We start from the raw sequence: 26,898 nt of genomic DNA, 5'->3' as shown, positions 1-26,898 counted from the left end.
ATGTGAGGTGACTGATGCTGCTGTACTTGTCATTGCAGATCATGTGAAAATATTGGCCTCTGATTTGAAAGAAAGATTTTCTGATTTAAAACAAATTGGTTTTCCAACATGGGTAGTGCAGCCAGTGCTGGTGGATCTAGCTGATGTTTCAATGCAGCATCAAGAATTCTCAGAAATGCAAAATGATGAATCACTTGAAAAAGTATTCAATATAAAAGGAGCGATAGCATGGCTTTGTGATGAGACAGAAACTAAATACCCAAATTCAACCTTCTTTACAAGAAAACTGTTGTTACTGTTCCAATCTTCATATTTAGCTGAATGTGGTTTTAGTGCTGTAAATGATTTGCTACTGGAGAAAATAAATTGACTGGATATCACTGAATGAGGAGACTTGAGAATGAAGCTGACTAAATTGGAGCCTAATATAAAATATCTGCACAAGGATGATAATAATAATAATACTAACTGAAGTAGACTAAAGCTGCAATCCTATAACATTTTCCCGGTAGTAGCCTCATTGAAGACAATGGTACTTATTTCTGAGTTAATATGCATAGGATTGTGTTGTAAATATGATTCTGAGATGAGCTCAAATTGTATTTTAAATTTTTTTAGGTTCCTTTATTTTAATATGTATGATCAAAGTATTACAGAAAAAGCTTTCATTAAAAATATTTTATATTTATGCATTTCAGTTCACTATTATGTTTTGAAACTTTATTTGCTGTTTTTTTATATCTCTTCATACTATTATTTTTAAGTTCCTCAGTAGTTCTACTGTATTTTGTTCTTTTATTTTTCTTTTTAATGGATGTCATGTTCTTTGGAACCTTATTTAAGCCAAGTTAATGGCCTTTTAGGTTTCCTCCGCATGAGAAGGAGTTCACTTTTTGAATAGTAAGAATTATGTGGCAAGGGGTATGTGTGTCAGGTTTTAGAGATGCTTAGGTGAGGAATGGCCAAAAAAAGGTTGGGGAAACACTGACATAGAAGTAAGTACAGTACTGTGAAAAACCAGGTCTTCACAGTTTAATAAGATGCAAATACTGAAAGTACTACAATAATCAAGAGACTATACCAATATACAGTATAAATTACCATTGTGAGTAGCAAATGTTAATTATAGGTTAAAAAGCACTGTTTCCTATAACAGCTTCAAAATTAGCTATCAGAACAAAAGCAGTGCTTCACTAATTATATTCATTATTCTTACAATGTGGCCTTACATTAATGATAGCAGATACTCATATTCATAGACAAATCTGACATTATAATAAATCATAACCAATTATTGTATCTCTATAATTCCAGGTTCACTGAAATTATCATAGCATTACTGTACATTCATGTAATTTTTTTCTATTGTGCATATTTTTAAATTTGATAATGTCAATTACATTTTTTGGAGGCAAATGAAAAATAAAAGTGTACAGGAATATTTAAAAGGTAATATTTACCAATTCAGATTTAGTAAGTAAAATACCTGTTCCTTTTGGTCATAAATTATTAATTCATTTGAGTATCTCTGAATTGTGTGGAAATAAAGGTGGCACATGCCTGACACTTTTCTCCTAAATACTAGCTAGGATAATTGTTCTTTATGGAACATAAACCAACATTAGCGTGATCAATTTAGTTTTAAACAATATTAATGTTACGTTCTGAAGAAGCTGGGAACTTTTCACTCTGACAGGGAAGGAAGGTAGGAAAATTCTGCTTGGTTCACTGCTGCATTGGCTCCCTATTTAAACCCCCTGCCTTTTATATACTACTGCTGGAAGTTACTCCCTGTAACTAATGAAGACCTGAAGTCACTCCACCAGTCTCCTGTCTCTTCAGTATCGGAATTGAACAATTAACATTTTTACTTTTCATTTTCTGTAAAATTTATATTTTCAGTTTAACTTAGATGTAGGAGGAATATACTTGGAATCATATAGGAATCTTAATTTAGTAATTACCTGAAGTTTTTGTTCTAATGCAATTGTAGCCCTATCTCCACTTGCTTCATCTACTACAACTACCACATGAGTGAGTGAATTAACCTTGACCTGTTCCTGTTCTAAGTCTTCTTGAAGAATCTATAATAAAAAAAGAAAAAAACTGTTAACAAATAAACATAAGGACAGCTTCTCAATAACCAAGTTATTTAGAGCTATAAGAAAATACATTAATTATTAGCTACTATAACAAAGACCTCACTGAAAACTTTGCACCAAAACACAGATAAATTTCTATCTAAACTTAAAAAGTCACAAATGGAATATTTTTAAAAAAACCTATTGAGTCATGAATCCATTCCTTATTGTTTTTAATTTTTAAGAATTATCTTTAATTTCCCCCAATTTTTAAAAGATGAAAACATAATGATAATGATGATGATGATGATAATAATAATAATAATAATAATAATAATAATAATAACAATAACAATAACCCCACTGATGGGTACACCTTGTCGTGGTAGTGGGGCTTGTGTGCTTCAATGAAGCTGAGAGCTGTGCCGGTGGTAGTGTAAACTACTGGTAGGTCTAACCTTGCTGGAGTGGTCAAAGCAGAGGAGCCAGACTAAACGTACCTAACCCATTAAAACTAATGGAGTGACAAAACAAAAATAAGTCCATACTGGCTCGGTCATTGCCCAGGATAAAAACGACCATGGTGGCTGCTGTGGAACCTGGGCAGCCATCGACAAATGAGCTACAGGAACAAAACAAACAAAGCTTACAAATCAAAAAGCGGCAGAAATTCTCAATGTCAGAGAATCGCACAATCATGAAGTGTTATTACAACTCGGAGCCTGAGAAACGGGGATATCAAAGACAGATGTACCAATTATGGAAACAAGAACATGCAGATTCAAAAATAACAGAACTTCGACTGGCCGATCAGCGATGACTCATAATCAGGAACAAAATGTTCAGTGAAGTTGAATTAAAATACAGAAAATTTGTAAAATAGAAACACCAAAATCTGATCTGGCACCAGTAGAAACTCCAATAAGATCTGGAGTCACTGCACAACTGGAACCTGATGAAATCTTGGAAAGACAGCAAGGAGCTGCAGATGAGACACTTGGCACTATAACTCAAAGGCAGCAAGAACTGAAGGACCAAATACTTGCTCATGCACGGTCCAAGGCAGAGCAAAAGAAACTGCCACATAAGCAAGAAACGACTTGTCTCAATGATGGAAGATATTAACTCTGCACTTGCAACTGTCAATGTAACTTCAATTGAACAATTGAATCAGCTTGCCTACAGTACAGCTGTGATAGTAACTGAAGAACTAGGGTTACTGCAACAGAAACCAATCGGAAAACCAACTGGAAAACCAAAATGAAAAACATGACTAGAACTGAAAATCAAAAGCTTGAGATCAGATGCAAGTAACTTGAAGAACATTAAGGAACAGAAACTGAACAATCAGAAGATCAAAGACTATTTGACAAAAAAGTACTGGCTTAGTACAAGAAAGATCAGTGAAGCTCTGGAAATTGTAAAGCAGCAGATAACAGCAACAGCCAGGAAAATTGAGCGATATGAAGCTAGGATCACCCAGTACAGGCAGAATCAAACATTTCAATCAAACCAGAGGCAGTTCTACCAGAACCTGCATCAGCAAACAGATAAGAAAATTGAAAAGCCAGAAGTGAAAATAACAACAAAGTTTTGGAAAGATCTCTGGGAGGTCAAAAAGGACTATAACAAAACTGCTGGGTAGATAAAGGAGTTTGAGAAAAATTTCACAAAGAGCAATATGCAGCAGCTGGAAATAACACCAGAAATTATTGCAAAAAGAGTGAAGAAAGGAAAGAACTGGACATCCCCTGGCACTGATCAGGTGCATGGTTTTTGGTGAAATACCTAACCATCCTGCATGCCAAAATGGCCGAATTGTTCAACAAAATGCTGCAGACAGGAAATATCAGCGAATGGCTTACAACTGGCAGAATATATTTAATACAGAAAGACACAGCGAAAGAAGCCATTCCAGGAAACTACAGGCCAATAACATGTTTGCCGACCATGCACAAATGTCTGACAGGTATTATAGCTGACAGAATTCAGGACTACCTAGAAGAAATTGACATCATGCCAGTGGAGCAAAAGGGCAATAAAAGACGAAGCAGAGGTATGAAAGACCAGCTCCTAATTAATAAAATGATTTCGGAGAACTGTAAGAACAGGAAAACAAACCTATACATGACCTGGATTGACTACAAGAAAGCCTTTGACTCATTGCCACACAGCTGGATCATAAAATGCCTGGAAGTCATTGGAGTCAATGAAAACATCAGGAAATTCATAGAAAAGGCAATGAAATATTGGAAGACTGAGCTTTTTGTTTGGAATGAAAGCTATGGACTGATCAACATCAGAAGGGGCATCTTCCAGGGGGACTCTTTGTCCCCATTGCTAGTCATCATTTGCAAGTGAAGCAGAAAGTGGAAGAAGAGAAGCATGCATTAGCTGACTATGTGAAGGAGAGCAAAGAGTCAGTGTTGATGGAGGTCAACAATAGGAAGCTTCTCAAGGTGAAGCAAACTAAGGACTAGTACAGAAAAACTGTAACTCAATGTCATATGGACAGTTGGCGGAACAAAGCATTGCAGGGCCAGTTCTTGGAGAAGATTGAAGGCAAAGTGGATAAAGAAAAGACCTGGTCATGGCTTACAAGTGGAACACTCAAAAAGAAGACAGAAGGACTAATACTGGCAGCACAAAAACAGGCCATTAGAACAAATGCTGTCAAAGCCGGAATTGAAAAATCAACAGACAATCCAAAGTGCAGACTCTGTAAAGAAACAGATGAAATAATTGATCACATACTCAGCTGCTGCAAAAAGATCGCGCAGACTGACTACAAGTATAGACACGATGCTGTGGCACAGATGATCCACTGGAACTTGTGCCGGAACTACCATTTACCAGTGGCAAAGAACTGGTGGGATCATAAGCCTGAAAAAGTGGTCGAAAATGAGCAAGCAAAACTACTGTGGGACTTCCAACTTCAGACTGACTGAATTTTGAAGCATAACACACCACACATCCTGATTGTGGAGAAAAAGAAAGCATGGATCATCGACATCACAATCCCAGGGGAGAGCAGAATTGAGGAGAAGCAGCTAGAGAAATTAGTGAAATATGAAGATCTAAAAATTGAGCTGCAACGACTCTGGCATAAGCCAGTGAAAGTGGTCCCAGTGGTACTTGGCACGCTGGGCGCAATGCTAAAGGATCTCAGCGGACATTTGAAAACCATCAGAATTGACAAAATCTCCATCTGTCAATTGCAAAAGGCCGCTTTACTGGGATCGGCAAACATAATTCGCCGCTATATCACGCAGTTCTAGGTGCTTGGGAAGCGCCTGATTGGTGATGAAATAAGAAATCCAGCATAGTGATCTCATTTGCTGTGTTGTATTGACATAATAATAATAATAATAATAATAATTATTATTATTATTATTATTATTTAATGATTATAGGGGACAAATAAGCAATAAGGAAACAATAAATATAAATAAAAACCTCAAGGATACAAGCAACAAGTTACAGTCATACAATCATTAGTAGGAGGAAATGGGTGATAAGAATTATGAGAAAAAAGTAGTAGTAATAGTAGTGCAGACTTGGTAAACAGTCTGACAGTATTGAGGGAATTATTTGTTTAGCAGAGTGATGGCGTTCGGGGAAAAACACTGTTCTTGTGTCTAGTTGTCTTGGTGTGCAGTGCTCTGTAGTGACCTTTTGAGGGTAGGAGTTGAAACAGTTTATGTCCAGGATATGAGGGGTCAATAAATATTTTCGCAGCCCTCTTTTTGACTTGTGCAGTATACAGGTCCTCAATGGAAGGCAGCAATTGTTTTTTCTGCAGTTCTGATTATCCTCTGAAGTCTGTGTCGATCTTGTTAGGTTGCAGAACCAAACCAGAAAGTTATAGAGGTGCAGATGACAGACTCAATGATCCCTCTGTAGAACTGTATCAGCAGCTCCTTGGGCAGTTTGAGCTTCCTGAGTTGGTGCAGAAAGAACATTCTTCATTATGCTTTTTTGATGACATTATTGATGTTAGGTGACCATTTTAGGTCTTGGGATATGATAGAACCTAGAAATTTGAAGGTCTCTGCTGTTGATACTGAGTTGTCTAGTATTGTGAGAGGTGGTAGGTAGTGATGGGAAAACCCAACGAAGTTTGGGTATGGCGGATTCGGGCGAACTTTGCAAAACATTTGGGTGACGTCACCGAACCCAAACCGAACTCCGAACTTTTTAAAAATAGAGCCGTGGAAGGCAGCCCTGTGGTTGCCCACAAATTAAATTTGCAAGAGGGTGAACAGGGGGACACAGAATAGCAGGAGTAGGCAACAGCAGCCACCCGCCAGCATTTACCCAGCAATCCGATATGCGGCAGGCATCACCTTTTTCACAGTAATCCCGTGTGATGGAAGGCCATGCACTCTGTGGCACTATCGGTCTCTGGCCGCTGTGAGCAGTAGTAATAGCTTGAGGCTTCCGATTACACAGAAAAAGGAAAGGCAGAAAAAGAAGGTGTCCCTGTGGTTGACCCCAAATTATATTTGGAGAGAGCACTAATGGCTTTATCTTGCACAGAAAAGGAAAGGCAGAGAAAGAAGGTGGTCCTGTGGTTGACCCAAAATTACATTTGCAAGAAGGTGAACAGGGGGATGCAGAGTAGCAGGAGGACGCAACAGCAGCCAACAGCTTTTGTACAGAAATCCTGTGTGCAGCAGGCATCAGCTTTTTCACCGAAATCCCGTATGATGGAAGGCCATGCACTCTGTGGCACTATTGGTCTCTGGCCACTGGGACCGGTAGCAACAGCTTTAGGCTTTAGATTACACAGGAAAAGGAAAGGCAGAGAAAGAAGGTGTCCCTGTGGTAGACCCCAAATTACATTTAGAGAGAGCACTAGTGGCTTTGTCTTGCACAGAAAAGGAAAGGCAGAGAAAGAAGGTGGCCCTGCGGTTGCCCACAAATTAAATTGAGAGACACCGCGAGTGGCTTTGTCTTACATAGAAAAAGAAAAGGCAGAGAAATAAGCTGGTCCTGTGGTTGACCAAAAATTACATTTGCAAGAGGGTGAACAGGGGGTCACAGAGTAGCAGGGGGATGCAACAGCACCCAACCACCATATTTTGCACAGCAATCCTGTATGATTGGAGGGCATGCGCTATGTGGCGCGATGGGTCACTGGCCACTGTGGGCAGTAGTAACAGCAGACTGAACACTGAGGGTTTTCGGTCCACGTGTGATCTAGCAACTCATCATCACCCCTGGTATCTTCTTCCACCGACTCCTCCCCGCTAGCCTTACTCTCAGACTCTACATTGCAGTAAGCTGCAGGATCGGTGATCTGGGTCTCATCATCCTTCCCGGATGATGCCCTGGACATCTCCTCTTTCTCTTGTTCTGTTGCCATGGCTGGATGGCTTTGCACAATGGACAAGAGTGGCACACTGGCAAATTGCAACTGGTGGAGAGAGAACACAAACCGTGTTTGTCAAACCCAAACCAGACCATTACATCCCATTACTATAAGTCTGCATATGTCAGATTTACAAACGGTGACAGTTCTGGGAGGGGACATAGTTTACACTTTATTAGAGTTGCATGCCGCCCCTCTCTGAAGACTCCGAAGGCTTTAGATTACACAGGAAAAGGAAAGGCAGAGAAAGAAGGTGTCCCTGTGGTTGACCCCAAATTACATTTAAAGAGAGCACTAGTGGCTTTGTCTTGCGTAGAAAAGGAAAGGCAGAGAAAGAATGTGTCCCTGTGGTTGACCCCAAATTACATTTAGAGAGAGCACTAGTGGCTTTGTCTTGCGTAGAAAAGGAAAGGCAGAAAAAGAAGACGGCCCTGCGGTTGCCCACAAATTAAATTGAGAGTCAGCGCTAGTGGCTTTGTCTTGCATAGAAAAAGGAAAGGCAGAGAAAGAAGGTGGTCCTGTGGTTGACCCAAAATTACATTTGCAAGAGGTGAACAGGGGGACGCAGAGTAGCAGAAGGACGCAACAGCAGCCACCCACCAAATTTTGCACAGCAATCCTATATGATTGGAGGGCATGCACTATGTGTGCACTGGGTCACTGGCCACTCTGGGCAGTAGTAACAGCAGATGAACACTGAGGGTTTTCGGTCCACGTGTGATCTTTTAAACATATGCAGCGTGGAATTCTACCTGGTTGGCAAATCGCAGATGAGGTGGTGGGTGGGAGGGCCAAAGTTCCTCTGCAGGGAAGATAGGTGAGCAGCAGCAGGGTAAGAACATCGAAAGTGAGCGCACACTGCACACTTTACCCAGCAGCGCCGACAGGCCCAGATAATTGGCCAGGAACCTCTGTACCACCAGGTTGACCACATGCGCCATGCAAGGGATGTGCATCAACCCCGCTCGGCCCAAGGCTGCTACAAGGTTCCGCCCGTTGTCGCACATCACCTTCCCCAGCTTCAGGTTCAGCAGCAACAACCACTCATCTGTCTGCCCCTGGATTCCGGTCCATAGCTCCTGGGCAGTGTGCGGTCTCTCGCCCAAGCAGTTTGTTGCCGTTTACCCATGGCCATTCTGAAATAGGAGGTTACCGGGCTGCGCTTACTGGATGTGGAGGAAGAAGACGGGGAAGCAGAGTAGGAGCAGGAGGCAACAGCAGGCACCAACTGATGTCCAGTAATCCTGGGTGGTGGAAGGATATGCACTGAACTGCTTCCCGCCTCATTCCCGGCCATCACTACATTCACCCAGTGGGCAGTGTGAGAGAGGTACCGGCTCTGGCCATGTTTGCTGGTCAATGTGTCAGTGGTGAGGTGGATGTGGGAACTGACAGCATTTTGCAGTGCACACTGAATTTTCTCCACTACATGTTGGTGCAGGGCAGGGATGGCCTTGCATGAAAAGCAATAGCGGCTGGGAACGGAGTATTGTGGGACAGCCAATTTAATAAATTTCCTGAAACTTGGTGTCTCAACCAGGCGGTAGGGTAGCATTTCAAATGCCAGCAGCTGTGAAATGCTGGCATTTAGGGCCAGGGTTCGTGGGTGGGATGGGCCAAACCTCCGCTTTCTCTCAAAAGTTTGAGGGATGGACAGCTGATGAATGCTTCCCTGGGACGGTGTAGACATGCTTGGCGATGGTGCTGGTGGTGCTGCTGCTGCCGGTGCTGCTGGTGGTGGTGGTGCCAGTGCTGCCGTTGGTGGTGGTGTTGGTGGCGATCCATCATTGTCCCTTTGGGGACAGACAGGTGACCTTGTTTTGGGGGTGCGTTGGCAGTAGCCGAGGCAGTCACAGCAGAAGAGAAAGACCCAGGCATTTGAATACTTTTTTTAAAAAAAAAATATTTTTATTAAATTGCATAGACAGACATGACATACATAATATGTAACACTTAATGAAGCTACAGTCGCTCCGCTCAGAGTAGAAGTCATCTTTGTATTAAAAAAGAAAAGTAAAAAGAAAAGATCTTATCGTTGTTTAACACCGTCTATAAAATACTTGAAAATATCAATTATAAGGTAATAGGTAAAAGCACATCTAAAGTATTTAAGAACATATATACAAAATTTTAAATTATGACTTTAATTAAACTAAAATAAGAAAAAAAAGAAAAAAAGGAGAAGAAGAAAAAAGGAATTTACATTTATATTGTAAATAATCACCATCTAATACAATATAACAACTAGGTACAAGTATATTTAAGGTAGTATAACAATAAAGTTATCTCTTTTTCTTTGTATCCCACCAGATGTATACCTTTTGCCAAACATCATAGAATTCTGATTCTTCTTGGTTATTTAACCTTCTCGTCATCATGTCGAGCTCAGCACATTCTAAAACTTTCTTAAGTATGTCTGTTTCTTTTGGAGTATCAATTTCTTTCCATTTTTGAGCAAAAGCTATCCTAGCTGCTACTAATATATGGATTACTAAATAATATATATCTTTTTTATATTTCTTATTTGAAATACCTAATAAAAAGAGTTCTGGTGTTTTCTTGATTTCTTGCTGCATTATTTCTTTTAACCATTTTTCTATTAGGTTCCAATATTCTTTTGCTTTTAGGCATGTCCACCAAGAATGATAATAAGTACCTATTTCTACTTTGCATTTCCAACAGTTGGGTGACTTAGTTTGGAACACTTTTGAGATTCTATTTGGCGGCAGATGCCATCTATAAAACATTTTAATTTGATTTTCTTTAAAGGAGGTTGACTTTGTTATTTTCCAATTATATGTCCATACCTTTTCCCAAGTATTTAAGTCTATCTCTTTGTTTAGGTTTCTACACCAACTAATCATATTGTCCTTTAATGTCCATTCTGGTTTTTTTACAATTAATTAAAAATTTATATGTTTTTCCAATCAATTTTCTTTTATTTATTGTTAATAGTTTACCTAAGATGTTATTGTTCTTTCTAAGTATATATGTTATTTTATCTTTATGGAACTTAGTCTTTACCTGCGCATATTGCCACCAGTCTATAACAATACCTGTCTCCAACAAGTCCTGATTTGTTTTTAAATTCCACTGATTATCTACTAGGTCCTTATATTTCCAGATCTTACCCTCTTGTATTAAATTTGAGTGGCTTATGGCCTCTATAGGAGATATCCATTCTGGCAGAACTAAAAAAAATAATCTTTCTTTATATCAATCCAAACATCTATAAGTACCTTCCTGATTATAAGTCTCTTAAAATAGGAATGTGTTCTATACTTTTCATACTATACGAAAGCATGCCATCCCAACATTAAATCATGGCCTTCTAGATTTAATAATCTTCTGTTTTGTAAAGTAAGCCATTCTTTAATCCAAGTTAAGGAGGCGACTTGATAGTATAACTTCCAATTCGGAAAGGCGAGGCCCCCTCTTTCTTTTATATCTTCTATTGCACACTGTTTTATTCTAGGTTTTTTATTTTGCCATATAATTTTTTTTTGTTAATTCTTTAAAAAATTCTTTTCCAGGATTTATCAGAATTACTTGAAATAAAAACAGAACTTTGGGTAAAATATTCATCTTAATTGTAGAAATTCTACCTAAGAATGATAGTTGCAAGTTCTTCCAAGTTGCTAAGTCATTTTTAATTTGCTTTAGGAGCTTATTGTAGTTGTCTTCTTTTAATGACATGGATTTTGCTGATATCTTTTCTTACCTTTATCAGTAATGTTTCTAGTGTTAAAATAAATAATAATGGAGAAATAGGACAGCCTTGTCTAACTCCTCTTTGTATCTCAAACTTTTCTGCTTGGTCATTATTGATAATAATTTTGGCTATTTGGGTAGAGTAAATAGCATCGATTATGTTAAAAAATTTGGTTCCAAAGTTCATTTTGTTAAGTTGTATTTTCATAAAAGATCAGTCTACATTGTCAAATGCTTTTTTTGCATCTAAAAATATTAAAGCCGTTTGCTTTTCTGGATGTTGTTCATAATATTCTAATGTGTTTATAATTGTCCTCAAATTATTTTTAATCTGTCTATCTGGCAAAAAGCCGTTTTGGTGATGGTGAAGGGGACCCTTGTGGAATAGCAGTTGGAGTTGTAGTCTGTTTCTTTGAGGTTTTTATAATGGTGGATATAGTGAACATCTTAGATGTTTTTCTGCGTCTTCTAAGACCTGTAAAGTTTAACTGTTTCCAAAATGGCATCAATTTAACAAACTTACAATGTCTAAAGACAAAAAAAAGACTAAAAAGAAAGGGAAAGGGCAAAGGGAGAGAGGGAAAGTTCAGAAATACTCATATGGTTTATATATGTAAAAAGGAAAAATTTCCAAAGCTATACAATTTAAATCTTCAATGTAAAAATATAAAGATATTATATCAGCTCATTAAGTCAGTTAATGTAATTATATATTAATGAGATATTCAAAAATGTCAGTTGATTGAACAATGTAAAATACAAGTTGTTGAAGGGGTTCAATACTTAAGCATTTACTTAATTCATTTAAAATTCATTTTCAAAGAAGGGAGGAAAAAGATTGTTAAATTCATTCAGTTATTTATAAGTCTGTTTTGGCTACAAATCTATTTATACTATAAAAGTAAAAAAAACTTGAAAAGAAAGATCATAGAGAAAAAAAATATTTTAAAGGACCTTTGCAATTTCTATATAGCTTTAAACAAATCCAAACAATCCTGGGAGTAAAAAGAAGACTTAAGTTCAGGTTAAATATAGAAAGAGACCGGGTGGTGGTGGTGGTGGTGGTGGTAGGGGACTACCAAACAAAGGGGAGGAAGAAATAAGATTTAGCAATTCATTTCTATTAAGTACAATTTAAAAAAATTAAAAAATAGAAATAAAAATAGAAGAATACTTAAAATACTTAAGTCCATTTTTCAATAATACCCAAGATGCTCTTGAGTTCTTCTTCTTCTCATGATTAGGATAGAGCAATTCGATCTTGTTGTTATTTAAAATAAGTCAAAGTCCAAATTAAGAATGAGTCAATGTCCAAATTCTAATTAGTATTTCAAATTCAATATCAAGTGTAACTAAAAATTCTTTATTGTCCAATTAAAAAGAAAAATGAAGTAAATCAAAGTCCAAATTAAAGGTATATCAGTATCCAAAATCCATATAATATTTCAAATCCAATATCAAGATAGTTAGAGAGTCCTTATTGTCCAATTAAAAGAATTTAATCCAATTAATTAAAGTCAAAATATTCTACATTATAGTCTCAATATAAAAGCCAAATAAAATCCAAGAAAGTTCTAAGCAGAGTTCAATTTTATCAGAAAAAAGGAAGAAAAAAAAGTGTAGACTGCAATCCAAACTAAAAATGGCTTATAATATTTTAAAATGCTTTAATCCAGATATTTTTGTATATCCAAAAAACAATGGAAAGAAAAGAAAAAAATGATTCAGCAAATCCAGAATCAAGGCTTTATTCTTCATAAAATATTAATCCTCCATCTTGAATGTTATTTCCCTGCTACTGCTGCTGCGAACGAGGACACCAAGCAAACTCAACGCAAGAGGTGAAAAACCCAATCGTTTTAAATTTAATTGCTAGAATGAAGTTCAATTAATCAGAATTCTTATCCCCTCGGTTTCGATATATTGAGTAAACCTTCCAGGAATAAAGTTATAAACAAATTTAAGGTAAGTTCGAGCTGAAGCTCTATTTTATCGTCTCTATGGTTGTGTGAGCTATAACAGTTCTTGCTTATTTAAATCCACTCACACCGGCAAATTTCTTGCTTTCTTCTTCGCCTTAATTAAATTCAGTATATATCAGTTTTATTTGTAGGGATAAAAGTCACCTTCTTTCTTCTCTGTTGGTTCAGACACTCAGTTAGACTTCTCAAGTTTTTTCTTTGTTCTTCCTCTCGTGTGGAGATGTCATTATGGCCGGGCGCTGGCTATTACCAGCCCCCGGATCTTTGCTCCTGGTGCTGTGGGGCAATCCTACACCCCGGGGGCATCGGCGAGTACCCCCTTGATGTCCAGAGGCCCCCTGTTCTAGATCGGACCCTTCGGGTCTGATCGGATTGCTACGGTGTGACCGCCAGGGCAAAAACAAAGATCTGTTGACAGAGCCCCATCTCCAGCCTCCCAACGCAGCTCGGCTGCCACCGGAAGTCTCTGTTTGAATACTTTTAAAGTATTGTCCCCACCGAAGGTTATGTTTTGAAGATCTCTCCCTTGCTTCAGGGACTGGTGGCAGAGATTGCAAACGACCTTTTTCTTGTCTTCTGTTAACTGCTTGAAAAAATGCCACGCTGGTGAGATTCTTTGTGACACATGAGGTGTGCTCCGCCCCTGGACACGGTGGGCAGTAGTACCAGCAGACTCAGCGCTGAGAGTTTCTCCCTCTGCTTCTGCAGATGGCCTGGGGCTGTGGGACTACCACAGCCTCTTCCTCCTCTGAACTCTGTCGGCCTTCGGTCCACGTGGGATCTAGCATCTCGTCATCTTCTTCCACCGACTCCTCCCCGCTAGTCTCCTTCTCTGACTCTACATTGCAGTAATCTGGGTCTCATCATCATTGATCGTGGTCTTCCCCGATGATGCCTTGGACACCTCCCCTTTCTCTGGCAGAAGCTCCTGGCTATCTGGAAGTCCAAGGTCTGCAACTGCAGATTGGGCAGGTGGACGCCGCATGGCATCCCAGTTGCAAATTTCAGAGAACTGCATTAAAGACTCCGCTGCTTCTGGGTAAGACGGCCTTGCTGCTTTGGAGGGGGGTGATGATTCAGGCAGTGAACACGCAGATGTGGTGCAGTGTGTAGAAGGCAATAACAAGGAAAAGGCAGCGCTGCATGCCATGTCATCTCCAACTTCTTCTTCCATCAAACCCAGGGGCCTGCTTGCACCAGAGGAAGGGGTAGGAGACACAGATGCTACACGCCCTCTACCTGCCCCTGCAGCACCAGCTCCATCACCACCAGTAGCAGCAGCAGCAGCACGGCCATGTCCCTTTTTCACAGCTTTCTTCATGTTTGAAGGCCTACGGTGACACTGATCCAAGGAACAGATGAAGGTGCGACGTTCAGGTGGAACTAGAATTAGAGAAAAAATGCCTTGTAAAACTTAAATGCCCATGCAGCTGGAGAGCCTTTGTATTAGACAAAAAAACCATCAAAATCACAGATACATGAAGTCGCCCCATGTTTGATCCAAAATTAAATTTCAGAGAGCACTAGAGGCTTCAGATTAGGTAGAAGAAAGAGATGCAGAGATAGGAATTGGCCCTTTTTTTACCCAAAAATAAATTGACAGAGCTCTAGTGGCTTTTTTATATATAGAAAAAAAAAGAAATGCACAGAAAGAAATTGAAAGAAAGTGGCCCAGAGGTGGACACAAAAGTACGAGTGCCAGAGTTCAGTAGTGAGACAAAAGTGTCCGGCCAGCCCTTTTTATGTATTTATTTATTTTTTCATTTTTTATGCCACGATTCTTAGAGTCAGGGCGGCTTTCAACATGTTAGCCATTGCACTTTTAATTACTAGAATGGCTTGATTTATCACTTATACATGAACTTTTTCAACCCAACCAATCTGCACGTTGGACAAGTCTTTCGCTGAGAAATCTACCAATGTCCCAGAGCTCAAAACAAGGTGGAAATGCACAGAAAGAAATTGAAAGAAAGTGGCCCAGAGGTGGACACAAAAGTACGAGTGCCAGAGGTCAGTAGTGAGACAAAATGTCCATCCAGCCCTTTTTATGTATTTATTTATTTTTTCGTTTTTTATGCCACGATTCACATTAGAGTTGTCACGCTGAATATTGACAGCCCCAGAGACATTAAGAGACATTCAGTAATTAAATAGTTAACTGTGTGTGTGTTTTATTAGATCCTCCTACTATGATGTAAAATCCTGCCACGTCATTATACCTCACATCTTTATCCCTGTCTCCATATTTGCTAGTTCTTTCCTGTCTTAGCAGCCATAATGTGAAGATGTATTTTTCATTTGTCCCTTGTGACATATTTAATTTTGTACTTTTATAATAAAAAGAAATCTTGCTTTAAGAACAAATGTCTGCGCTCTCAATCCATCACCTCCAGGGCGGCTTTCAACATATTAGCCATTGCACTTTTTAATTACTAGAATGGCTTGATTTATCACTTATACATGAACTTTTTCAACCCAAACAATCTGCACGTTGGACAAGTCCCCTTCCCTCTGGATACTGGAAATAGCTTTGGCCCCGGAAGCAGGCGTTGCTTTCCAAGACAAGAAGTTCCCCAGACCGCACAGGAGACCTTTTCTTCAGACAGGAACAGCAGGCTTGTTCAGACTCAGCAACCTTTTTTTTTTGCCTTACTGAGTGGCAGTCTTCCACCCACAAAATAAAAATGAATGAAAGGAAAAAAATGTTTTAAAAAATTGTAAGTGGAGGTATAGGATAGAGAAAATAAGTGAAAAATACCCACAAAGTAATATTGTTGTTCCCAAAAATGCATTTGTAGACAAAATGAATGAAAAGAAAAAAAGTTTTAAAAATGTAAAAGTGGAAGGAACAGGAGTCCTCCTCCTTCTGGATATAGGACATGGCTTTGGCCCCGGAAGCGGTGTTGCTTTCCGGGACAAGAAATTCCCCAGACTGCACTTGAGACCTTTTCTTCAGACAGGTACAGGAGCCCCCCTCCCTCTGGATACAGGACATGGCTTTGGCCTCGGAAGCGGTGTTGCTTTCCGGGACAAGAAGTTCCCCAGACTGCACTTGAGACCTTTTCTTCAGACAGGTACAGGAGCCCCCCTCCCTCTGGATACAGGACATGGCTTTGGCCCCGGAAGCAGGCGTTGCTTTCCAGGACAAGAAGTTCCCCAGACCGCACAGGAGACCTTTTCTTCAGACAGGAACAGCAGGCTTGTTCAGACTCAGCAACCTTTTTTTTTTTTTTTGGCTTACTGAGTGGCAGTCTTCCGCCCACAAAATAAAAATGAATGAAAGGAAAAAAATGTTTTAAAAAATTGTAAGTGGAGGTATAGGATAGAGAAAATAAGTGAAAAATACCCACAAAGTAATATTGTTGTTCCCAAAAATGCATTTGTAGACAAAATGAATGAAAGGAAAAAAAGTTTTAAAAATGTAAAAGTGGAAGTGTAGCAGAGAGCAACTGGCCCCCTGCCTCCCCCTGTTTTTTTCTTCTTCAGCCCTGCCCTGCCCTGGCTGGATGCCTTGCTCACCAAAGTTTTGTTGTCTCTTCAACTTGTATGAAGTCTTTGAGGTCTCTCTTTCTTTGCAGCAGAAACAAAGTGAAAGCTAATCTATCTCTCCCTCTCAGTATAAGTAACACAGGCTTTCCCTCCCTAGCTTGTATCTCTTACAATGGGGCTGGACAGCAAGGTGCTGCCTATTATAGAGGCAGGTCAGGTGTCCTTGGGGACCAATCCAAGCCATGCATACTGCTGGCCAATGAGTGGTCAGCAGGGCACATGGCCAATCCCAGCCTTTCATTTACTTTGATGTCTGGAGACTGCATGTCCATTGGTCCTCTGCTTCGCCACGTTGCCCGAACCGAACCTGAACTTCGGCACGGATTTTCAAAAAAATTCCAAACACCCGAATTGTGCGAGTTCGGTTTGCCTATCACTAGTGGTAGGATGGGAGGGTTTCTCCTAAAGTCTACCACCATTTCTACAGCTTTGAGTGCATTCAGTTCTAGATTGTTCCGGTCGCACCACAAGGTTAGTTGCTCAACCCCCCCCCATCTGTATGTGGTTTCATTGTTGTCTTGAATTAGACCAATCATTGTTGTATTGTCTGCAAACTTCAGTAGTTTAATAGATGGATCATTTGAGATGCAGTCATTGGTATATAGAGAGAAGAGAAGTGGTGAGAGTACACAGCCTTTGGGGCCCCTGTGCTTATTGTGATTTTGATGTGATTTTGCCTAGTTTTACCTGCTGCTTCCTGTCTGTTAAGAAGCCTGTGATCCACTTACAAGTGTGTTTAGGGATCGCTAGTTGATTTAGTTTAGTTAAAAGAATGTCCAGTATGATGATGTTGAATGCTGAACTAAAGTCTACAAAGAGGATCCTAGTGTAGGTTTTTGGAGATTTAAAATGCTGTAGGATGTAGTGCAGAGCCATATTAATAGAATCATCTGTCGATCTATTTGCTCGCTATGCAAATTGCAGGAGTTCTAACAGTGGATCCATGATGATTTTCAAGTGGGACATCACTAGACTTTCAAAGGTTTTCATAACTACAGATGTTAGAGCAACTGGTCTGTAATCATTCAAATGCTCAACTATCATCCCAGTGCCGAAGAAGCCCTCCATCAAGGAACTGAATGACTACAGACCAGTTGCTCAAACATCTGTAGGTGGTTCCGCCCCAGATGCCTGATGGACCCAGAGGGTTTTCAGATGAAAAGGCATTGTGTGGCAGTAACAGTTCACATGAACGATGATGATCATTCAAACCAATCTCACCTGGTCACATTGCTGGCAAGCTATTCCTACCCAGTCACATGACCATCAAGCCACACCCACAAAATAAGCCACACCCACAGTGTGGCAGTAAAAAATTTGGCTGTCCATTACTGGATGGAGGTTGTGGAGATAGGTGGCTGTAGTTTCTTTTCAAACCTGCAGTAGAACACATTCAGGTCCTCAGCCAGTTGCTGATTTCCTTCAGCTTGGGAAGGTGGTTTGCTGTAACAGGTGATGTTTTTGAAAGTTTTCCACGTGTTTGCTGGTTCATTAGTAGAGAACCGATTCTTTAACTTTTCAGAGTATTTTTTTCCCGCTGCTCTGATCTCCCTTGTTAATACATTTCTGGCCTGATTGTGCAGCATTCTATCACCTTTTCTGTAGGATTCCTCTTTGGAATGATGTAACTGTTTAAGTTTAGTTGAGATCCAAGGTTTATTGTTCTTGTATATTCTTGTATATAAATAATATTAGATTTGCCAGAAAAAAAGCCTCACCCAAGACAGGGTAAGTTCTAAGAAAACAAGTATAGGATCGTAGTTTTTAAAATTTACAATATTAAATATCATTTAGCTATGAGACATAATTTTATTTGCATTCGTTTTTGGAATAACTTATGTAGTATCCTTATTTATTATTCATTTTCTATGCAGGATCTAGACTTCAAAAGCTTCTTTGCATGTGTTTTACATTCATAGTTACATTAAAAGTCAAATTATTGCAAGCATAAATGACTCAATAAAATATATATTTCTAGAAGATTTTAAAAATTGTACTATGCTCTATACATTTTAAGAAGCGGTATTTCAAAAGTATAGCACTGGAAAAGTGTCTGTCTGTCTGTCAATTTAATCTAATCTAATCTGATCTAATCTATACTTTTCTAGAAGATTTTTTACACTCATGGCTAATCTGCATCTATTAGAACAGATCCAAATTTGTGGGGGTGGGGTTAGTTTTAGTTTTTTGAATATAGGGAATGTAGACCAACTTCTCCACTCTGATCATACAAAGGGAGTGAGGATGCATCATATTAAAAAAAAATTTTGCTAAAACCAGCAATTAATCCTCATTAATTACATAACATAAATACCTGCCTTGGTAAAATTGCAATCTATCTTAGAAATATTGTGGAAAAGTAAAAAGAAGGAAGGCAAAGGTCTAACCAGAAAAGCTGTATATAAAATATAGCCAGACCTGGTAACTCCCTAAATAGGAAACTACAAGAAAATCAAAAGGTGTCACTAGAATATAGCTATCCTAAGTATATATACATTCTGTGAAAAGATGATGGCTAAGTATTTTCGCAGGATTGCTAAGAAATTGGCATGTATTTATTAGGATTTAAATCTTTAGTTTAATTGCATGAATATTAAACAAAGCCAAAGTAATTTTGTTGGGGAGCTTTTGCATGCTTGGACATGTTTAACTCAAAGTTTTAAGTCAAAGTACATAAAATACTAGAATAAAAATAATAAAACAAAAGTACAGTATATCTCATTCATGGAAGGTCAGTTATACCTGATGCTAAAATCAGTAAAGAAAAAAATAGAAATACCGATATCATTATATACAACATTAGTATCTATTAAAGCATATCTGAGATTTTATTAGCTGCCCTGAGTTCTGTGGGATTGGGTGGCATATAAATCAAATCAAATCTAATTAATTAATTAATTAGTTAGTTAATCAGTTAATGGTGTGTGTGTGTCTAAGAAAACGTCTTAGACTACAACATAAATGCACAACACAAGCACATTTTACCCAGTTATTTTGTTCATTATGTGCTGTTGTGTGGCTTTTATAATTAAATTCATTTTTCAAAAATACTTCATATTTTGTATATAAAGCAGGTATTCAGCTTGAATACTTTACTGTGCTTGGGACTGCAATACAAAGTCACAGCACTGCTAATGAGATTAGAAATCCCAGTTATATAACTAATACAGAGTGACCAGATTTTAAAATTGGTAAAGAGGGACACCACTGAGTGGGGCGGGGGGGGGGGGGTTGTTAACAAAAAAAATGCTCTTTTTCTCTCTCTCTCTTTTCCTCCCTCCCTTTCTCTCTATTTCTCTTTCTTTCTCCTTCTCTATTACTTTTTCTTTCTCTCTCTCCCTCTCCTTCCCTTCCCCTTGCTTTCTTTCTCTCCCTTCCTTCCTCTTCTTTTCTCTCTCTCTTTCTCTCTCTTCCTCCCTCCCTCCCTTTCTCTCTATTTCTCTCTATTCCTTTTTTCTCTCTCTCCCTCTCTCCGTCAGTGGCACGCACCTGCGCTGCTCTCTCACCTGCTTCTGAGGTGATGCCGACACAGAGGCAGGGGCAGAGCGTGCTCAGTCGCATCATTGGCAGCACCGGGGGGAAGGCCCTTTAGGGATAAAAAACACTGTGCCGAGACGGCCCATCTTCATTCGCCGGGCCAGTTGCTGCTCAGATGGAGCAGACAGGTTTTCCCACCCAATGCAAACACCGCTCCATCCGCCATCCCCCAAGCACAGCAGACAGGCTGTCAGAGGAGGAGGGGGCTTCCTTTTCCTTTTCCTCCCCTTTGCTGTCACTGCCAGCAAGCCCTCCTGCATGGGCAGCATGGAAGGTATCGAGCCAGGGGTGAGGAGCGAGCACAAGTGAAAGAGAAAAAAGGAGGGGAAGCGAGGAAATAAAAAGAAAGAAAGAAAGAAAAACAAAAGAGAGGGTGAGAAAGGCAAGAAGGGGCACCTGAGGGGTTAATTGACGGCTGCGGGAGGCTGAGAGGGCGAACCGCAAAAAAGTTGCGAGGGTGGGGGAAGGCAGCCACAGGTGACAGGATAGGGCTTGCTGGCGAGTGGAGCTGAGCTAGAGGCAGAAAGGGTTGAGTGAGTCCAACGCTCTGGCCATGCCGCCTGTGGAGAAGCAAACTTCGCTCTGTGCTTGCAAGCCACGAAGAAGGAACCTTCCACGCTGCCAAAAATCGGCTGATGTGGAGATCCAGTAATCTCCAGCTGGCGGCTTGTTTTAAAAAATCAGGACTTTTTAAAAGTGCCACAGGATGCGGGACAAATTGTTAAAAAGTGTGACTGTCCCGCTGAAAGAGAGATGTCTGGTCACCTTAAACTAATAGTGTTGATTAGCTAGTAAAGTCCTTTTAAAAGAAAGCATAACATAGCAAAAGAAGGAAACTAGGGAATAATAAACTCTGAAACATTATTATATTTTGCAATAAATGGCATATTTCATTCCTTCTTATCATTCCAGAATACCTTTTACTATGTGAATAATGAAAGTAAAATAAATAAATACAATTATAATATCCTTAATACAAAATTCTTAATACGAAATCTATTTCTATGCAATGTTCCAATATGGTGGTATTTTTTATATTGAATTAGAATTGCAAAAAAGGTGTTTAATTTTATATAAATATTATTTTTACATAATACTGTGCTGACATTTACATTAAGAAATGCTAAAAAATAATGTAGCTACAACATACCTTATGTTCTTCCACCTGCTTCTTTAGGTTTTCTAGATCAGGCCCCAAAGGTTCTGATTCCATCTTTGTTGTTCTTTTTTCTGTTTTAGATAGCCAGTCAGATAACTCATTGAGCTGCTGGTTTTGTAAATCCATTAGTACTTGGTGTAAACTAGAAAGAAATATTTTTTAAAAAATGGATAAAATAAACCAAGGAATGCAATATATCTGCTACATCTTGAATTTTCATTTGAATAACTTAAACCTGTTGATTAAAAATTCTATTACAAATCATTGTTTTAACACTCAGTCTGTAGCTGCATTTCTATTATCAATGCAAATGAAACTAAAATGAACAAATCATATTAAATTCAGAAGAAACTATCAATAGACAAACTTTTATAGAGTTTGAAATAAGTCCCATTCGGCAAAGAGCAAAATAAGTCCCAATCGGCAAAGAGCAAAAAGGAAACTGACAATCATTTTGAAGTCAGCATGAACTCTTTTTTGTATAAGTTTTATTAAAAGTTTTAAAAAGAAGGTAAAATTAAAAATTAAAATTAATACAAAGTAAAGAAAGAAAAGAAAAAAGAAGATAAACAGATGAAAGGAAAAAGTTCAAAAAGAAAATAGGAAGTAGCTTCAAATTTCTTTGTCAGCAAATACAAGTACTAAATTACTTCTTACTCTATTGCTACAAAAAGTTATCTTTCTTTGGACAGACTTCACAGAGCTGCCACAGTATTAAGATGGGCGAACTATGGGAACAGGAGAGTAGTGAAGAGAGTCTAGTCATAATAACATTATTTCACATGGGATCAAGGATGGGTTGTTGGCACCTGGAGGGGAAGGGCAGAAGCTGAGACAGAAGATTGATGTGAATGTCACTGGACAGAGCAAAATGTGAGTTTTAGTGTGGATGGAAAAAAATTCAGGATTTCAGATTTGGATTTTTCCCATATGTGCCAATATGACATCTCTAATAAAATCTTACTTTGATAGCTTTGTCTCGGAGTTCTGAATTACACCGAGGAGTTAGTTGGAATGCTGACATTAACCTGAATCTGACATTTAAAAGAAGAAAATTCCAACAACTTCCTGCAAAGTGGTGCCATTGCCTAGGGTCTTGAACCCCAGCCGCACCCTGATCTCTCTGGGAGTCCAAAGACTCAGGAAAGATGGAACAAAGAACAATTACCCGAGGGAGCCACCAGGTCCATTTCAGAGGATGTTGATGGGGCCACCTGCTATCCTTCGATGGCACTCTGGGAGCTGCAGTCACCAAAGCTGAAGCAGCAGAGGCCGAGCTCTAGACAGGCACCCAGCCCAAGAAGCCAGCATAGTGACAGTCCCAATAAATTGGCCTGGTCCTGATGGGTGAGGAAACTGGATCAGTAGTCCCACTAGGATTGGAAGCTGCAGTGATGACCCAAGTGCCTCCAGAAATGTTAGGCCAGCCTGAGCACACTACAGCCTTCAAATGGAGGGCAATGAAGCCCCTGTAGCTCAGCAAGTCCAGAGAATGGGGACTTCAACCATCTTCATGAAGCCAGTCACTTGCTGAGCTACCCGAGAGATTTGGCCAGGTGAATGTGGAGGCCAATCCCAAATTCTGTCTCCCTCAATCCAGCCCGGTTGGAGCCTAACCCAGCCTATGTTCCATTTCCCAGAATAAGGGAGCATGGCAATTCAAAGTGGGACCTCAGCTTCATTCCACTTAGCATTGAGCAGACCAAGATTTAGTACTTCACAATGCTTTACAGCCCTCTCTGAGCTGTTTACAGAGATTAAGCATATTTTTGCGAACACTCTAGGTCCTCATTTTACCAACCTTGGAAGGATGGAAGGCTGAGTCAACCTTGAGCCTAATGATGTTCGATCTGCCAAACTGCTGGCAGCCAGTGATCAGCAGAAGTAGCTTACAGTACTGCACTCTAACTACTGTACCACCAAGGCTCTTTAGCCTTCCCCCTCAAATCTGATCCATCAGTGTGGCAGCCCAGCAGAGTGCAGTGGCTGGTAAACACCCTCGCTTCCTGGAACACTCAAGACCAGGCATCTAGGAAGGAATGTGTTTACTGATGCCAACCCATCCTCTTTTGCCACCCCCTGGACTTCCACCAGTCAAACAAATCTCTCCAGTATGGGCTTTCTATCCAGGCCAGGGGTGGATTCAATGCCAGCTCTGGTCCCACCACCAGTTCCACCAACTGCAACAGCACTGCCTGCAGCTGCACTACCACGGTTCATAGCAACCTTGATCCCACCCAAGGGAAGAGAGCTTACTTTCTAAACTGCATCTGGGCCTACATCGACTGCTATGGCACTCAATACTGGTCAGACCAGGAGATGATCTCAGCCAGTGTGGACAATATGCAAAAGGGGGAAGCGGCAGTTTGGATTGCCCAACTCCATGACGAAGAAGCACCTGAAGTAGAGGATGCAAATAGGGCCCTGTTTGAAGACACAGCCAACTGAAAGGAAGCTGGAGTGGAAATCAAGGAGTTGAAACAGCACAGTGCCCCCCCCCCGGGAGTTTGTGTGGGAGTTAATAAGGTAGCCAGCAAATTATGAAACTGGCCTGAACAACTCCATTTCAAAGAGGCCTTAGGCAAGGGCCTTCAGGACAGCACCAAACTGGATCCAAGATTAATATTAGATGGCAGTGATTTAGAGATTCACTCCCATGAAATATCCATGCTGAAAAAGGCCTTCAAATGACCATTGGGACATTGAGTTGCCACTAGGCCGGCAGTGGAGTCAAGACTGGTAGCCATGCCCATTATAAAGTGCTTCAGATGGGTCCAACAGGTCACCAAGTCTCGGATCTAATTCCTCAGGTGCGAATGCCAGCAGTGGCAAAATTTAAGAGAACTCAAGGGAAAGGGAAATTTGTTTGGCAAGCTCTGTTGTGACAGGATGGGGGGAATTTTGGGTGTGGAGGCCATCGAGTTCTCCTCTGCTCCCTCCCTCTCTGTCTCTTGCTGTTTTCCTAAGCCTCTCAGGCTCACAAATGGGGGCTCACAAATGGAGATCTTAATCTGGTCTAGCCAGGCTAATTCAAATTTGTTAGACACACCAGCAGGGTTTCCAGGCAACAGGAACAAAGGCCCCCCTGGTGAAGATGAAAAGATCAGGGGAAAATTGCCTTGGTAGAACTTAACTTTGATGTTAAACGGCCATTGTTCACAGTAACACTCATTCATCATTCCCTCTTCCACAGCCAGCTGAACTGGAATATCTGAATTAGACAGGAGTTTCTACAATCCATTGGATCCTCTCAAGGACTGAGCTCGGATTTTCATCTAAGCATGAATAGAATGAGCGAATGCCATGATGGAGCTATACCTAAGATGCTATGTGGACTATCAACAAGACAACTGGGTGGACTTACTATTTATTTATTTGTTTGTTTGTTTGTTTGTTTGTTTGTTTGTTTATTCATTCATTCATTCATCCAATACACAAATACATAGGAAGAAAAATAGACATGTGATAATATAAAAGAGGGTGAAAGTGAACTTAGAGGAGAGGATATATGAAAGGAAGAGAATATATAAGATAGGTGAAAGAAAGGAAAGACAATTGGACAGGGGACGAAAGGCACACCAGTGCACTTATGTACGCCCCTTACTGGCCTCTTAGGAACCTGGAGAGGTCAATCGTTGAGAGTCTAAGGGAGAAGTGTTGGGGGTTAGGGGTTGACACAATTGAGTCCGGTAATGAGTTCCACGCTTCGATAACTCGATTGTTGAAATCATATTTTTTACAGTCAAGTTTGGAGCGGTTCGTATTAAGTTTGAATCTGTTGCATGCTCTTGTGTTATTGCGGTTGAAGCTGAAGTAGTCATTGGCCGGTAGGACATTGCAGCATATGATCTTGTGGGCAATACTCAAATCGTGTTTCATGTAAATAGGGTACAATAACACGGTCCACACCAGCACAGGATTAACCCCTTTTCAAATCACTAGTGGAATGGACTTTGTGCTTATGCCTGAGTTACCCAGAGAGCCTCCATTCTCAATGACCCTAACCAAATTGATGGATTCATTAAAATAGGGGTGGGAAAATATAGGTTTCCCCCAGATGTGCCAATATGACCTCTACTAAAAACTTACTGTGATGAATTTTGTCTCAGAGTTCTGAATTACAGAGAGGAGTTAGTTGGAACCAACGGGTAAAAACGGCTGCTGTCTTGGGCTTCCTGAAAGTGCATGGGGAGGGGCCTGCTAGTGTCTATTTAAAGAATGCTGAAGACGCTGAGAGCAAAAGGCACCCAGGGGAGCAGCGGGTGAGAGCCGCTGTGACTTGGGCGGTGCCAGAGGAGGCTTGCAGGGGAGCGCGTCGGATGGGGCTGCCGGCGTCTCTTTAAAACACCAGAGACGCCGAGAAGAACAGCCCCGATCCACCAGATGGACCCGAGACGCAGGTCCGCTATTTGGTGGGAGAGCTCAGTGTCAGAGGATCTGCCAAGTGAAGGACCTGGACAGAGAGGCTGGACCAGCTGTGGCTGTCAAGGAGAAGGTCCGCGAGAGGAGAGAAGATCAGGGAGGATGTTGAGGTGACGCCGAGGCCGGGTTGAGAGTATTTGGAGGCCCTGCAGTGCCGTTTGGCAGACGGAGAGCCAGAGATGATGCCTGGAAATCAGCGACACCACCGGAAGCATATTGAGGGGCAACAGCGAGAGCCTGGGAAAAAAGTTGAATTGCAACCCTGGTTGGAGCACTGATATATTTGTATTAAAAACACACTATTATTTTGACATATGATACCAGGCATCCTCAAACTACAGCCCATGAGATGGATACGTCCCACTGAAGGCTTTAATCTGCCCCACATGGGACCATGAGGGTCCGCCACCCACATTACCCTGCCTACCTGCCATCCCCCACCACTCAGCCGAATGCAGGACTTATGTTTAAAAGCCGCATGGGCTAGAAATGGAAGGTAAGGCCTACATTTCTGTTCTGGTCTCCAACTAAGGCCACTGATAATTGGAATAAAGGACTGCTAAATGCATATATTTGTAACATCATCTTTATTTTTCTTTCCTTTGTTGCACACTGAATCATCTCGGCATGCAGCGCTAATCTCTTATCTTAAACTTCGGTATGCAAGGCAACATCAAAATCATTAAAACATTCCACAAGTCATTCTAAGATTTATGGCTAGTCAGAGTTAGACCAGAGTAATAAAAACTGCAATTAAAAGCACACAAGGCATAGCTTACATTCGGAGCTGCTTGAAAAAACCTCCATATTTCTTAACGGCAGATTGACAACTCAACTCTTCTCTTCTGCTGACACCCAGATGTGACGAATTAATTACTTAATTAATTAACCCATTCCTCTCCTTAATATTTCTTCCCTGACTCTTCGCCTCTGCAAGCATCTGAAATAAAGATTTACTCATCTAGCATTTGCTTCTCCTTCACTTGAGTCTGAACCCATAGAAACATCCTGTGGTTGGTCTCCTACTTCTTCTGTCTCTAAATCAGGCCCTACCACTAATTCATAACCACTTTCTGAATCAGA

General features: G+C 40.3%; 1 protein-coding gene across 1 annotated transcript in view; it reads right to left on the bottom strand.

Annotated features, from left to right (window-relative positions):
- LOC139167142 (dystrophin-like) overlaps window positions 1–26,898 on the bottom strand; it is a 1,540,372-nt gene that overhangs the window by 1,358,938 nt on the left and 154,536 nt on the right. The window contains exons 8-9 of the mRNA XM_070751563.1: window positions 21,385–21,535; window positions 1,965–2,084 (exon numbers count right to left, since the gene is read on the bottom strand). Coding sequence (XP_070607664.1) covers window positions 1,965–2,084; window positions 21,385–21,535 — 271 coding nt within the window. The remainder of the gene's footprint in view (window positions 1–1,964; window positions 2,085–21,384; window positions 21,536–26,898) is intronic.

This window comes from Erythrolamprus reginae, chromosome 4, assembly GCF_031021105.1.
Source record: "Erythrolamprus reginae isolate rEryReg1 chromosome 4, rEryReg1.hap1, whole genome shotgun sequence".
Taxonomy (NCBI): Eukaryota; Metazoa; Chordata; class Lepidosauria; order Squamata; family Dipsadidae; genus Erythrolamprus; species Erythrolamprus reginae.
The sequence above is the reverse complement of the archived record's forward strand: the minus strand, read 5'-3'. Positions and strand labels throughout refer to the sequence as shown.